This window comes from Ptychodera flava, chromosome 12 (assembly GCF_041260155.1).
Source record: "Ptychodera flava strain L36383 chromosome 12, AS_Pfla_20210202, whole genome shotgun sequence".
In the NCBI taxonomy this organism is placed as follows: Eukaryota; Metazoa; Hemichordata; class Enteropneusta; family Ptychoderidae; genus Ptychodera; species Ptychodera flava.
Window position 1 is genome coordinate 15,325,812 of NC_091939.1, and position 12,094 is coordinate 15,337,905.

Genomic DNA, 12,094 nt, shown 5'->3' on the forward strand with positions numbered 1-12,094 from the left:
ATCATTGTTTTTTGTTATCTGAAGCTCAAACGGTCAGATGCAAGACAGAAAATGAAAGGTGTTGGAAATTGAAAGGTAGGACAAAGACAGCTTGTATGGTCACAAAAACCCTTCATGCATGAAAGGCAAGTACAAGTGTGTAGCCATTGATGATAGTTCCAGTGGTTTTCTCCTGTTCAAAGTACATGTGCAATGAAGTGAGGTTCCAGTAGTACTATTGAAAACAATGCCACTGGACCAAAGTTTGCTCTCTCAAGAAGAAAATAATTCATAAAATCTCCATATTGATATTCATGTATATATATTCCTATGTTACAATATGCAAGCAATTATTTCTTTCATTAAGATATATATGAAGACTGAAAACATTAAAAGGAATAACCCAAACGCCAGGTGGATACACACAAGATATGGGTACAATGTGAGGCATATGCAGCATGAGCTGCTAGGCCCGAGCCACATAGAGCGAACTGTCCCCATATCAAGTGTATACCCATCTGCTGTGGGGGTTATTGCTATTACGTATCAAAATTTATGTTTCTTGGGTTTACTGTAAAAGTTGTTTCCTCCACAGTTTTAGCATCAAGAACAGGAGACAAAAGAATGAACCTTTGAGCAACCGTCATCCAGTGAAATTCCAGTGCCCAGGACTGAGCATTATTCATGACAAGGATAATATAGCAGGTGTACTGAGCTCTGGCAGTGGAAGCAATACAGACAACAACAAGTCATCGTTGATGACACAGTCCCCACTTGTTAATAGGTACTTTGATTACAGGCCCTCAGAGAGGATAGATTCCTCTTCATTAGGTCTGTGATAAAAATACTTTTGAATAAATTCGCTTGATACATGTCTGAGTTGTAGTTCAGGACATGAAAAAATGGTAATAAAATGGCCACATGGTGGCCATATTGGATCGTATCACAAAACAAATCAATGTGCATATGTATGACTTAGGTCAATGTCCTTGTACCAACTTTGATTAAAATCGGTTGAGATATGCCTGAGTTATGGCTTTGTACATGAAAAAATCATAACAAAATGGCCGCACAGCAGCCATATTGAATTGTATCACAAAACAAATTAACGTGCATATGTATGACATTGGTCAATCTCCTTTTACCAACTTTGAATAAAATCGCTTGTTACATGTCTGAGTTATGGTTCTGGACATGAAAAAACGTAATAAAATGGCCACACGGCGGCCATATTGGATCGTATTACAAAACAAATCAATGTGCATGTGTATGACATAGGTCAATGTCCTTGTACCAACTTTGAATAAAATCGGTTGAGATATGCCTGAGTTATGGCTCTGTATATTAAAAAATCGAACAAAATGGCCGCACAGCGGCCATATTGGATTGTATCACAAAACAAATTGATGTGCATGGCTATGACATTGATCAATGTCCTTGTACCAACTTTGAATAAAATCTGTTGAAACATGCCTGAGTAATGGCTCTGTACATGAAAAAATCATAATAAAATGGCCGCCTGGCGGCCATATTGGATCGTATCACAAAACAAATTTACGTGTATATGTATGACATAGGTCAATGTCCTTGTACCAACTTTGAATAAAATCAGTTGAGATATGCCTGAGTTATGGCTCTGTACATGAAAAAATCGTAACAAAATGGCCGCACGGCAGCCATATTGGATCGTATCACAAAAAAAATTAAAGTGCATATCTATGACATTGGTCAATGTCCTTGTATCAACTTTGAATAAAATCAGTTGAAACATGCCTGAGTTATTGCTCTGTACATGAAAAAATCGTAATAAAATGGCCGCCTGGCAGCCATATTGGATCGTATCAGGAAACAAATCGACGTGCATCTGTATGACATATGATGTAATCCTTGTACCAAGTTTGAATGAAATCGCTGCAGGCGTCTCTGAGATATCTGCGTGAACGGACGGACGCACGGACGCACGGACGGACGCACGCACGCACGGACATGACCAAACCTATAAGTCCCCTCGGACGATGTCCGTGGGGACTAAAAAGTGACACTGTTGATTTGGCAAAACACAAGTTAAATACTCTAGTCTGGTCAAACGACAATTTTCTAAAATGTTCACACTAATGTCAAAATGTACTTAACCAACTACTTAGCTATAGAACGTCTTTTTTTCCTGCTATATAAACACTCTTTGTCTATGCGATAACCGTCTATGTTAGTTGATTGGCCTGTTTTAGAACTGGTACATCGTTATTTTGCCACAGCCAGTGTGAGCTGTGGTCTAACAAGGATGACACAGGACACACACTGTTATAGTATAATTCTCACCTTGCTACTTGGTCTGACGATAACTTCACCCTGTTCCATAGTCTCCATCAGTTTTTCACACTGTTTGTAGTCAATGTTATGAAATGATGGGTGAACAATAACTCTCTTTACGTAGGCTGTTGAAAAAATAAAAAAGACACTGATAACAGGATGCCACTCTAAGACTCAAGATTCTTTGAAAGAAACATTGAAGACTACAAGACAGGTACCTTACATGTGGTGCAAAATTTGGGTGAATGCAGCAACAGGTACAAAACTTTTTTTTGTTTCAAACTGTATACATTGATTGTGTGTGATAACAATGGTTCTTCTCCAGAATAAAAGGACGCAATGTGTTCTACAGACTCAGTAACACCCAAGAGTTCATGTGACGGCAGTAAAAACAAACCTACATATACAAACACATTTGGAAGATGCGTATTTCTGTGCACGTTTGTGCACGTGGTTTTGTTTGACCTGTGTGGTTAATTCAAACTCCTGGTTTGAATTCTGGAACAGAACCATTGTGCCCTACACCAGAGTCAAATCTCACCTCTCCTATTTTGTTTCTTGTTGGAATCTTCCACAGCCCGTTTCTCCTTGAGTTCAGCTTCATGGTCGTAGAAATCATCCTTTGGGGGAAGCCACTCGTTGTTCTTGTCTGCCAAGTCCGATGACCTGCAGGTCAGGTCAACCTGAATCTTCTCAATGTCAATCTTTGTGATTCTGCAGTGCAGTGACATACCAGCCTAAAGGAGGTGACAAAATATCAAGCGATATACTGTAAGACAAAATTTTCAACACTGGCAAAGAAAGTCTAGATCACTAGCACAGCAACAATGAAATCCCGTAAATGGACAAATGATATTCCGGTGTGATTCCCCTGAAATAGGTAATTTAAATCTGAAACATATGGGGAGCTGTAAACGGCAGAAAAGATCTCGCAGCCTTGTCAAAAAAGCCATGGAAAGTAAGAAGTTCCCCTACAAAATCAGCTTTGTGTCAATCCAATAAAGATTTTATTTAGAAAACAGAGATATTATTTTAGAAAAAGCTACATCAACTTTTGACTGAACCACTAGAATTCAAATGCTCTGCAGATGAAAGAATTTTCATTACCATATATTGAAGCATTTCCTACAAACAGTGGGAAACACACAACTCCAAGGGTTTTTTTTGGTTGCATAATTTACTCATTTTTCATCATACCTGAACTCTTTCTTCAGGGTTCTTGACGTGTTTGTCACTTATCATCTTGGTCGGGATGAAACCCGTCACTCCATTATCAAGTCTTGTCCTGACACCGACCGTCTGACCGGGACACTTGTTGCCATCAAAGTGACTCCATACCTGTGTAAAATAATGGGTGTAGTTCCACATGTAATTTTCTGAAGACATTCCACATACAGAACTAAACTTTTATACCCACATCATGGAATTGGCTTCTTATAACAATAATCCCACGTGTACACACACAGATACACTTTGAGTTTAGTATCTTTACTTGAGAGTTTAAATTTGACAAAAATAATTGCTGTATATTCCTTTTGCAAAAACTTTTTGTAATCTGAAACTTAAAGTAAGGCTACAAAAAAGCCCCTCCAACGTGACCTGACCCACCCCTATCTTATACCCTAGAATTCAACTTAACACACTAATTTACCATTTTTTCCCATTCCAAGAATTACACGTAAAAGGTTCAAAAATCATCCACAGTTCTTGGAGCACACTACAGGTACAACAAAACATTTTATCCTGATAGATTTTTTTCATGAACAAATTGATATTATGCATGTCGCAGAGTGATACACTGTGAATGTAACATGACAATCATCTTGATTAAGTGTGACAAACTGACCTCGGTCAGATCCGGAAAATCATCCTGCAAGCAGAAGGGACACTGCCATAGCCTTGTCTCGGGGATCTGCACCGGATCGGCCTGGTCCAGCTGCTCACCGCGGGGTCTCCGGTGAGCAAATCCCGTGACCCGGCACAGCACCATCTTGCCCTGAAAGAACGTTTCCGGAGTCTCCTTGGTCAGCATGCTGAACCTCTCGTCATTGGTCGGCGAGTGGTAGGGCACACGAAGGTCTTTGTAACGGCAGTTCAGTTCAGCTCGGATGTCGTAGAGTGTGATACCCTTGTTACCATAACCCTGCAATGAGTGAGGATAACAAATGTATTGACCCCTCCATCACAACATTTTTTTGTATAATCCCTATTGTTTTCTATGGATCTCTAAAAAAAGCAGAAAGGTAGATGGACTATAGAAACCAAGCATGAAAGAACTCCTTTGCATTTATACTCTTGGTCTGATGTGACACTGTGATATGAAAAATAAACCCAATTTCAGTTCATTGGTATGGGAACATTTTACTGTAATGTAAAGAAAAGTCTGAATTAGGTATGTCTTGAACAATACTTTATTGATCATTTGGAAAAGTTTGGAATGGGAGAAGGGAGGCAAGGCAGGAAGAATGATCCTTCAATTATGGAAAAGATTTACAATGCCTAGATCACTGGCTATTTCACTCTCACTTTACTAGAACTAGAACCCGACCCATTTGCAAGACAAACAAGCAAAGTCAAATGGGACTCAAACCCACTAACCTGTCTTTCCAACTCCTCTGCAAATGCATCCAAGTCAAGGTCTTTCAATTTATCAGGGTTTTCCAGGATTTCGTCCAGCGCTCCGGCCGGATTGTTCTCCTCTGCTGACTCGTCATATTCCAAGGCATCTACAGCCATCTTTCTGGCCCATTCATAGGTCTCCGGATGCACACGGGATCCGTCTAACACTTCAATGTATGAATCAGTGCTGTGGACAAATGTCAAGTACTTTTTCAAATGACTGTCATACTGTAACTTTATTTATCATTTTGCCAACAATAAGATACTTAGACCTTCTCATCCTTTACTGACTGACAACAATCTGAACAAAGTGTGATATTCCAAACTTTTGACAGATACTGGCTTGTTCACACAATCTACATCCACAGTCCTGCTAAATCTATAGAGATTATGAGTATAAAAAAACTGGCAAATGACCATCTATGTTTAATTCTTTGTGTGCTGTGATTTTTCCCGCTAAAATTAGAGTGCAAAATTTTACAAAGTTTTATTAATTTTTGTGCAATTTTTTTGATAATTTGGACCACATGTATATCTCATATCATTGGCTACAGTTTCTTATCAAAATTTTGGCAAAAATCTGAAAAAACTTTACTGCACTATATTTTATAAAAGCAGCAAAACTTTTATGTGTTGAGTATAATGAACCTCAGAATAGGCAGAGACACTGACCTATCTCCCATGGCATTGGTGTCTATCTTGATGAAGCCAGCACTGTTGATGAACACTTTGGGTCCCATGTGGCAGGCAGTCACCAACTGTGTTCGGTTCTCAAGTCTCATATTGCTAGATTTCAATTGCTGGAAAAAAAGAGGGAGAAATAGAAAATTAATCCTTTGAGTGCTGTATTTTTTCTCACCAAAATTTTCCCAATCTTTGTGAATCTTTCTGCAATTTATTTGATAATTTTCCATCAAAGGAACATAACATTTGATTGCCTACAGTCCTTCATCAAAATTTTGACAAAAATCTGAAAAAAAATTGACTGGGCTATATTTTATAAAGGCAATAAAAATTGGCTTTGGTGCTCAAAAGGTACACAGCTGTATTATTGAGTTTTTCAGTAACTGGAAAAGGCAAACAAGAACAATACAGTACAGACAGTACTACTCTAATCTCTAAAACCCATGTTACAAGTACTAACACAAGGACTCACAGAAATGAGCAACTTACCCTGATAAGGTGCATGCCTTTCCTGGGGCCAAGACCACACACAAACTGCACCAACTGCTGGGTGTGTGGGTGGTTGATGGCCTTGTTGACGTCCACACCAGTCTCATTGGTACGGAAGACAAATTCTAAGTAGATGTGGTAGAGTAGGTCTTCTTTGGACACTTGGTCCTGTCAACAAAGTACAAGGGATTATTATTTAAATGGAACAGCAAGTAGCCAAATCTTAGTTGACAGAAGAAATGATACATAAAATTGTGTTCAGACATATGACAATATCAAATTGCTATCATGGTACTGTAATAACGAAGAAGAATGACAAATACAAAAATAGAATTTGAGAAAGTATATACACACTAGCATGTACAACAAAAATGCACACACTATTAAACATTTTGCAAAACTATCATGATATTTTCTTATTGCTGTTTAATGTAGAATGTGATTTGAGGACAGATATTCGGATTTTCAAATCTTTTCAATATATTTCTGATCCACCTCTTGTGGGGTTTCATTTTGAAGCTCTTTGAGTAAGAAAAATTTTCAATGTCATAGTTTTTGAAAGTCAAAAATATTATTTAAGCCCGTAGATGTAACACAGGGATGGCAGCCATTTTGAATTTCAATATTAGTGAATGTCAGGTAATTTGTTTCACTAGTACCAAACTTTGCGCGGTGACCCCTGATTTTATTCTTGATTTGGCAAGAGTATGGTTGAAAGTATCATTGAGGAAAGTTTAAGCAAAAATTAAAAGTCTTTCACTTTCAAGGCATGCACTACCTTAACCACATTTCACCCTGTAATGTATTCTCACAGCAGTGCTGAAATTACAGACTGGGTTTCAACTCCTGCGTGTTGGTCTGATCTATCTTTACAGCCAATTGGGTCTACTCTCGATAGATCATTAAAAACATGCTGTCTTTGCCTGTATACGTACCTGTAATGGATGCATCCGTAGACAAAGAATATCTTCATCCTGGTTGCAAAGTCTGGAAAATTCAGTTAGGGCATCTTGTAGGCGTCGGCCTATGGACAACGCCTGGCGTAAATAGGTTGGGTAATCACGGAATTCATTCTGTCATGGAAAAAATTGAAAGAATTACAGATTCAATTTTAGGAAATTCAGTGGTAGGTCTGTATAGGCTGTTCTAGTGAATAAAGCCAAGGAGAAATTACAATGTTTAATTCTAACATTACTCTAACAATTGTGATACAGAGTGAGCAGATTATATGGGTGCATGGTGTTTGACGAACTGTGACAACAAGTATTCTTACATATGGCTTTCAGACGTGTCTCCAGGGGCGATAAAAATAATACCCTGATAATAGAAGTTGTGGCTTCATTTAGGAATTTCACTGTAGTGCTGGCAAGGACTCTGTGAATCACATCATTGGAAAGATGGACATGGGACTATCAGCAGCAGAAGATACAATCAAATGCCCGTGCAAATATGAAGATGTCATCGCACTTTGGTTGGAGTACTAGACTACAAGGAGCTATCGAATGATGGAAAATTTGAGAAATGACTCATGGAGTTGTGACCTTCAGCACAGGGAACTCCATTCCTCATTTCTCTTCCTCTACCTACATGTATTAAGTAATAGGGACATCGCAGTATTGGTAATCGGGCTTTTGGAAAGAGTTCCATGGGGGCCCTCTACCGCCTTCTTTTTTTTCTTACGTTATACAACACTTTTAAGTATGCTAACCCTAATTCTAACCTAATTCTAAACCCCTACAAAAGTTATATTTGATAAGCTTCTTCCAAGGAAAGTCCGCAATTAAAGCAAATTCCAGATATGATGGGGCTTAAAGGAAGTCTTGCCAGGACCTCTCCCATTGGATGATGGTTAGAATGAAATAAAATACAGACACTCACTTCACACATCTTGGAGTTAGCGTATGCAACAGCAAGGTTGTTGTCCACCAACTCCACATTGATGGGCGCCATCTGCTGTTCTGACTCCAACTCTGAAATACATTGCTTGACATCCTCAATCACACTGAGGGCGTCCCTGAAAGTAAGTAAAGTAACAAACAAAGAAACATAGCGTCAATGACCATGAATCTCCTCCAGCAAGTCAAAACTCTAGCATTTATGGTGTTGTTGCACTAGCGAACAGTATGGCTTCTGTCCTGATGAAGGGGAGGTCTTCTGCAGGGTTGTCGCCTGTGAGGTAATTTTGGCCAAGGTGGCCGAGTGTTACAGAGTGGTTGGAGTGAAATGCTGTTGTACTGATGCCCTGCCTTAAATTGTGACGATAAATAAAGCTGTGCCAGGGTAGTGTTACAAAGTGTTGTTGTTTTGCAGTTTGTTCTCTGCTTTGGGGTAATTTTTCCGACTGTCTCACATTTTTCACCTAGGTTTACAATGAGTGAAATTTCTGTTTCTTGTACTGGACAAGTTCATTTTTTGAATGAGCCAAACTTACTCTCTATTAGTGGCATTTGTCAAACACCTTTGTTTTTGAATCTACTAAATTTTCTGTTCACACCTTACAAGTCTTTGATACACATCTACACAATGATACCAGTTATCATGCCCTGGGTACATGGAGAAAAATTTGTTGGATGTGACATCAACAGATAAATTTACAATATCAAGCTTGATACACAGTACATCTGTACAGCTGGCTTCAGTACTTTGTCAGAAGTAAAACCATGCCATACCTAGACTCAGCACCAACTGCAACCACATGGGGCCTTTTCTTGGCGATGAAGTTCTTCAACTTTTCCATGTCGGCAACTTTGAGATCCCTGTCCCTCTTCCAGTAGCTGTTGCGTCTCAGGGTGATATTTGGCAGTCGTATGAAGTCTTGCACCTCCCCGTCTCCATCAAGGAGGGCTCCAAATGCTGGCACATTTCTGGGAACAGAAAATAAACAGTGCACTGAAATTGAAGCTACAGTAAAAGAAAACATTTTTTTTCAATGATGAACAAGAATCAAAGTGAGGCTAGACTGCCACCTATGAGTGATATAGTAATGCTTAACTTACTTGTCATCGGAGTACGCAATTCCAAGTACTTTCAATCCAGAGGGTCCTGGACCGTCAAGGAATTCATCATCTTCATCTACTTGTTGATCAGCCTGGTAGGGAGCTACCTTGATCCAATTGAAGACCGTGCGTGTAGCACTCTACAAGACACAGAGAAAAGCAGTCACATCTTATTTTTTATACAGAACTTTTCTGAAAATCATCTGCAGTGTAAATTCATCTCGCCATAAGAGGACATGACAATAATGCTGAAAGCAAATCGGCCAATCGGAGTACCATGAGAACGGTTTGTTACACTGCAGAGATTGCACACTCACTTTCCTCAAACACTACCATTTGTCTCAAAACTACTACAATAAAAAGTACTCAAAGAATAAACAAGGTAAGCTACAAAATGTTTTCAAACATAGTAAAGGACGTACGTGCTGCGCTGTCCAACGTACACACAGATTCAAACACATCTCATCATCTAGGAGTGACACTTCACTGTTCAAAGTCTTTGCACTTGCCAATTTACATTGAAGGAATCAACCACCAAGTACATGGCAAGCCAGAAGATAATCAATTTGAAGAGCAGCTATAACACTGTATGAAACTCAGCTACAGGATTTGTACAGCTGCTATAGGATAATCAGTTTGTATATCTAACCTTGATTATGCCGTCTTTGGATTCTTGCAGGATCTTGCACCGCAATTCTTTCTCCAACTGCGGATACAGAATCTTTGTAAGGGCCATTTCAATGGCCTCTGATCTGAGGTTGTTCCATTCCTGGACAATGCGGCTGAATTCGTCCCTGTAGTACAGCTGTTTGATTTCATCAAAGTAAGTCTGAAATCTGTGAATAGAAGACAGTTTTGTTCACGTTATTATCCAGTACATTATGGGCAAAAGCAATCTTGAGTCATCATTTTGTGCCGTATTAAACACAGCCCTACGCTACAAGGATCTCAGTAACCCAACTACATATGAAAGAGCAAGTTTGGTCATTTACATTTCTACAAAAAAATTAGTTGTCCTACGACTAATTTTTTGTCATTATTCAGTGGTATTATTACAGCATTACTTTACGTTCACTGAAGTTTCAGACGATAACTTTCAAACCAAATTTAAAATTTCCAGAAGCACAACTTAATTTCTATCCTGTTTACAATACAGAAATTGCCAGTCTTTTGAATGTTAGTACAAGAATCCACTTTCATCTTTGGTGGTTTGATATCTGTGTATTTTTGCGAAATTCCTCTTCATGACAAGTTCTCGATCAGTAGTCAATTCCAGCAGAGGGTTTCAACAGACTTGAAGTGAACTATTCTCAGACGTACCCTGGTTGCTGGTCCAGATCAATGCCCATTGTGGTTGTCAGCAGACCTTCCTCCACAGCCTGGTGGATTTTCAAGTACTGGTCGTGAAGTAATTCCTTCACCGGTTTTTGTTTCAAGAATTTCATCGTGAAGCAGTTGTGATTCTCATCAATTTCCTGAAATGAAGACACACAAGAAAACATTCTGAATTCTGTAAGTCAATGTAACACTGCAAGTGCTTCGATTTCCACATTGTTTTCCCCTTTCACAACAATGGTCTGGTCCAATCCTATGGTCTTCCAAAGGAAAAATTGGACCTTTACAAAGAAAATAGGATGAAAGGGTCAAGTCCACATACATTATGTTTTGGGTAGTAGTAACTGGGATATAAATTCACTGCTTTTGCACAACACCAAACAGACGTTATCACGATTTGGCATTTTCATCAGCATTGAATACATATGCTTGTGTAGAAATCAATCCGCCTAAAAAATATAGCTGATTAAAATCACAGGAACTTATCATTTTTGAGTCACACAGACGTCCTGTACATGAAAAACTTTAATTAAACATATGAAACACTGACTGCCTTACAATTAAAATTTCACACTTAAACCTTTTCACTCGAGTGGTTTGGCCCAAGCCAATTGGTTTCAATGGTGAGTGTGGACCTGTGTTAAGAAAAATAGGGGGTGACAGGGTAAAGGGTTTTAGAACAGAACACTGTAACTCTACCACCTATATGTCTGACATACAAAAAACACACACACAAACACAAATCAAGACAACAAAACCTCACCTTGTTGCCTCTCTTAGTAGGTTTTACTGAGATCTTAGCTCTCTCCTGGTATGTCTCTCTCACGCACTGTTTGACCAGCGGGTCGTGAGCCAGCTGCATGGCAACCATGTAACGAACACCCCTGATCGCTGCTTCCGCTGTTGGGAATTGTCTGTCAGATCACAGATACAAGGTGTTGGTGAAAATTTGACTTCTAGGTGAAGGGATGCAGGCAAACTTGTAACAAGACGGTAACTGATCACACTGTGCGTGTGTTTAATTTTTTTATAAAATCAAATTATTAAATAATATTTCGTGCAGGTAACTTTATTTAATAAGAAATTATGTATGCACCATGGGCTGTTATCAAATGTAAAAACATGTTATGATTCTGCAAAAAAAAATATGACATGAGATGACAAATACTTGAATGTTCCACACATTTGACTAGTGATAGAGTTTTATTCAACTTCACAGATTCTTTACATCATAAATTTTGCACTAAATCCTCAAATGTCAGAGTGATATTTCCATTTGCCATGAACAGCGATAAAAGTGTTTACTTACGGGCAAAGAAGCTCCTGGGCGACCTCTGTTGGCTCAGCGGGGTACTGCTCAGTGTCATGTCTCTGATAGTTGTCCCGGAGATTTTCACCAAACTGGTCCGGTGTTAGACCAAACTTCTTGGCCATTACATCTGAAACGGAAGGAATTTTGAGTTTAGGGGAAAAAAAATCACCAAAGAAAGAAATCTAAACACAAAAATCTAGCACGTCAGTATATAAATGCACATCCTTTCAAGGTTGAAAACAATAATTACTTTGAAGTGTGATGCACACCTAATACTTCTCATTGCAAACATGGAGGAAGTAACAGCAATATGGCAAAATATTAATTTAGAAATAAAATCATGAAAATATTGTGAAAAGTCAGTCATTAT

General features: G+C 38.8%; 1 protein-coding gene across 1 annotated transcript in view; it reads right to left on the reverse strand.

Annotated features, from left to right (window-relative positions):
- Positions 1–12,094, reverse strand: part of LOC139145134 (transcription elongation factor SPT6-like) — a 38,381-nt gene that overhangs the window by 6,153 nt on the left and 20,134 nt on the right. The window contains exons 13-27 of the mRNA XM_070716102.1: positions 11,722–11,851; positions 11,176–11,326; positions 10,398–10,552; positions 9,727–9,913; positions 9,078–9,217; positions 8,751–8,945; positions 7,960–8,095; positions 7,017–7,154; positions 6,082–6,249; positions 5,581–5,708; positions 4,888–5,095; positions 4,136–4,432; positions 3,487–3,627; positions 2,831–3,026; positions 2,299–2,414 (exon numbers count right to left, since the gene is read on the reverse strand). Of these exons, the coding sequence (XP_070572203.1) occupies positions 2,299–2,414; positions 2,831–3,026; positions 3,487–3,627; positions 4,136–4,432; positions 4,888–5,095; positions 5,581–5,708; positions 6,082–6,249; positions 7,017–7,154; positions 7,960–8,095; positions 8,751–8,945; positions 9,078–9,217; positions 9,727–9,913; positions 10,398–10,552; positions 11,176–11,326; positions 11,722–11,851 (2,486 nt within the window). The remainder of the gene's footprint in view (positions 1–2,298; positions 2,415–2,830; positions 3,027–3,486; positions 3,628–4,135; positions 4,433–4,887; positions 5,096–5,580; positions 5,709–6,081; positions 6,250–7,016; positions 7,155–7,959; positions 8,096–8,750; positions 8,946–9,077; positions 9,218–9,726; positions 9,914–10,397; positions 10,553–11,175; positions 11,327–11,721; positions 11,852–12,094) is intronic.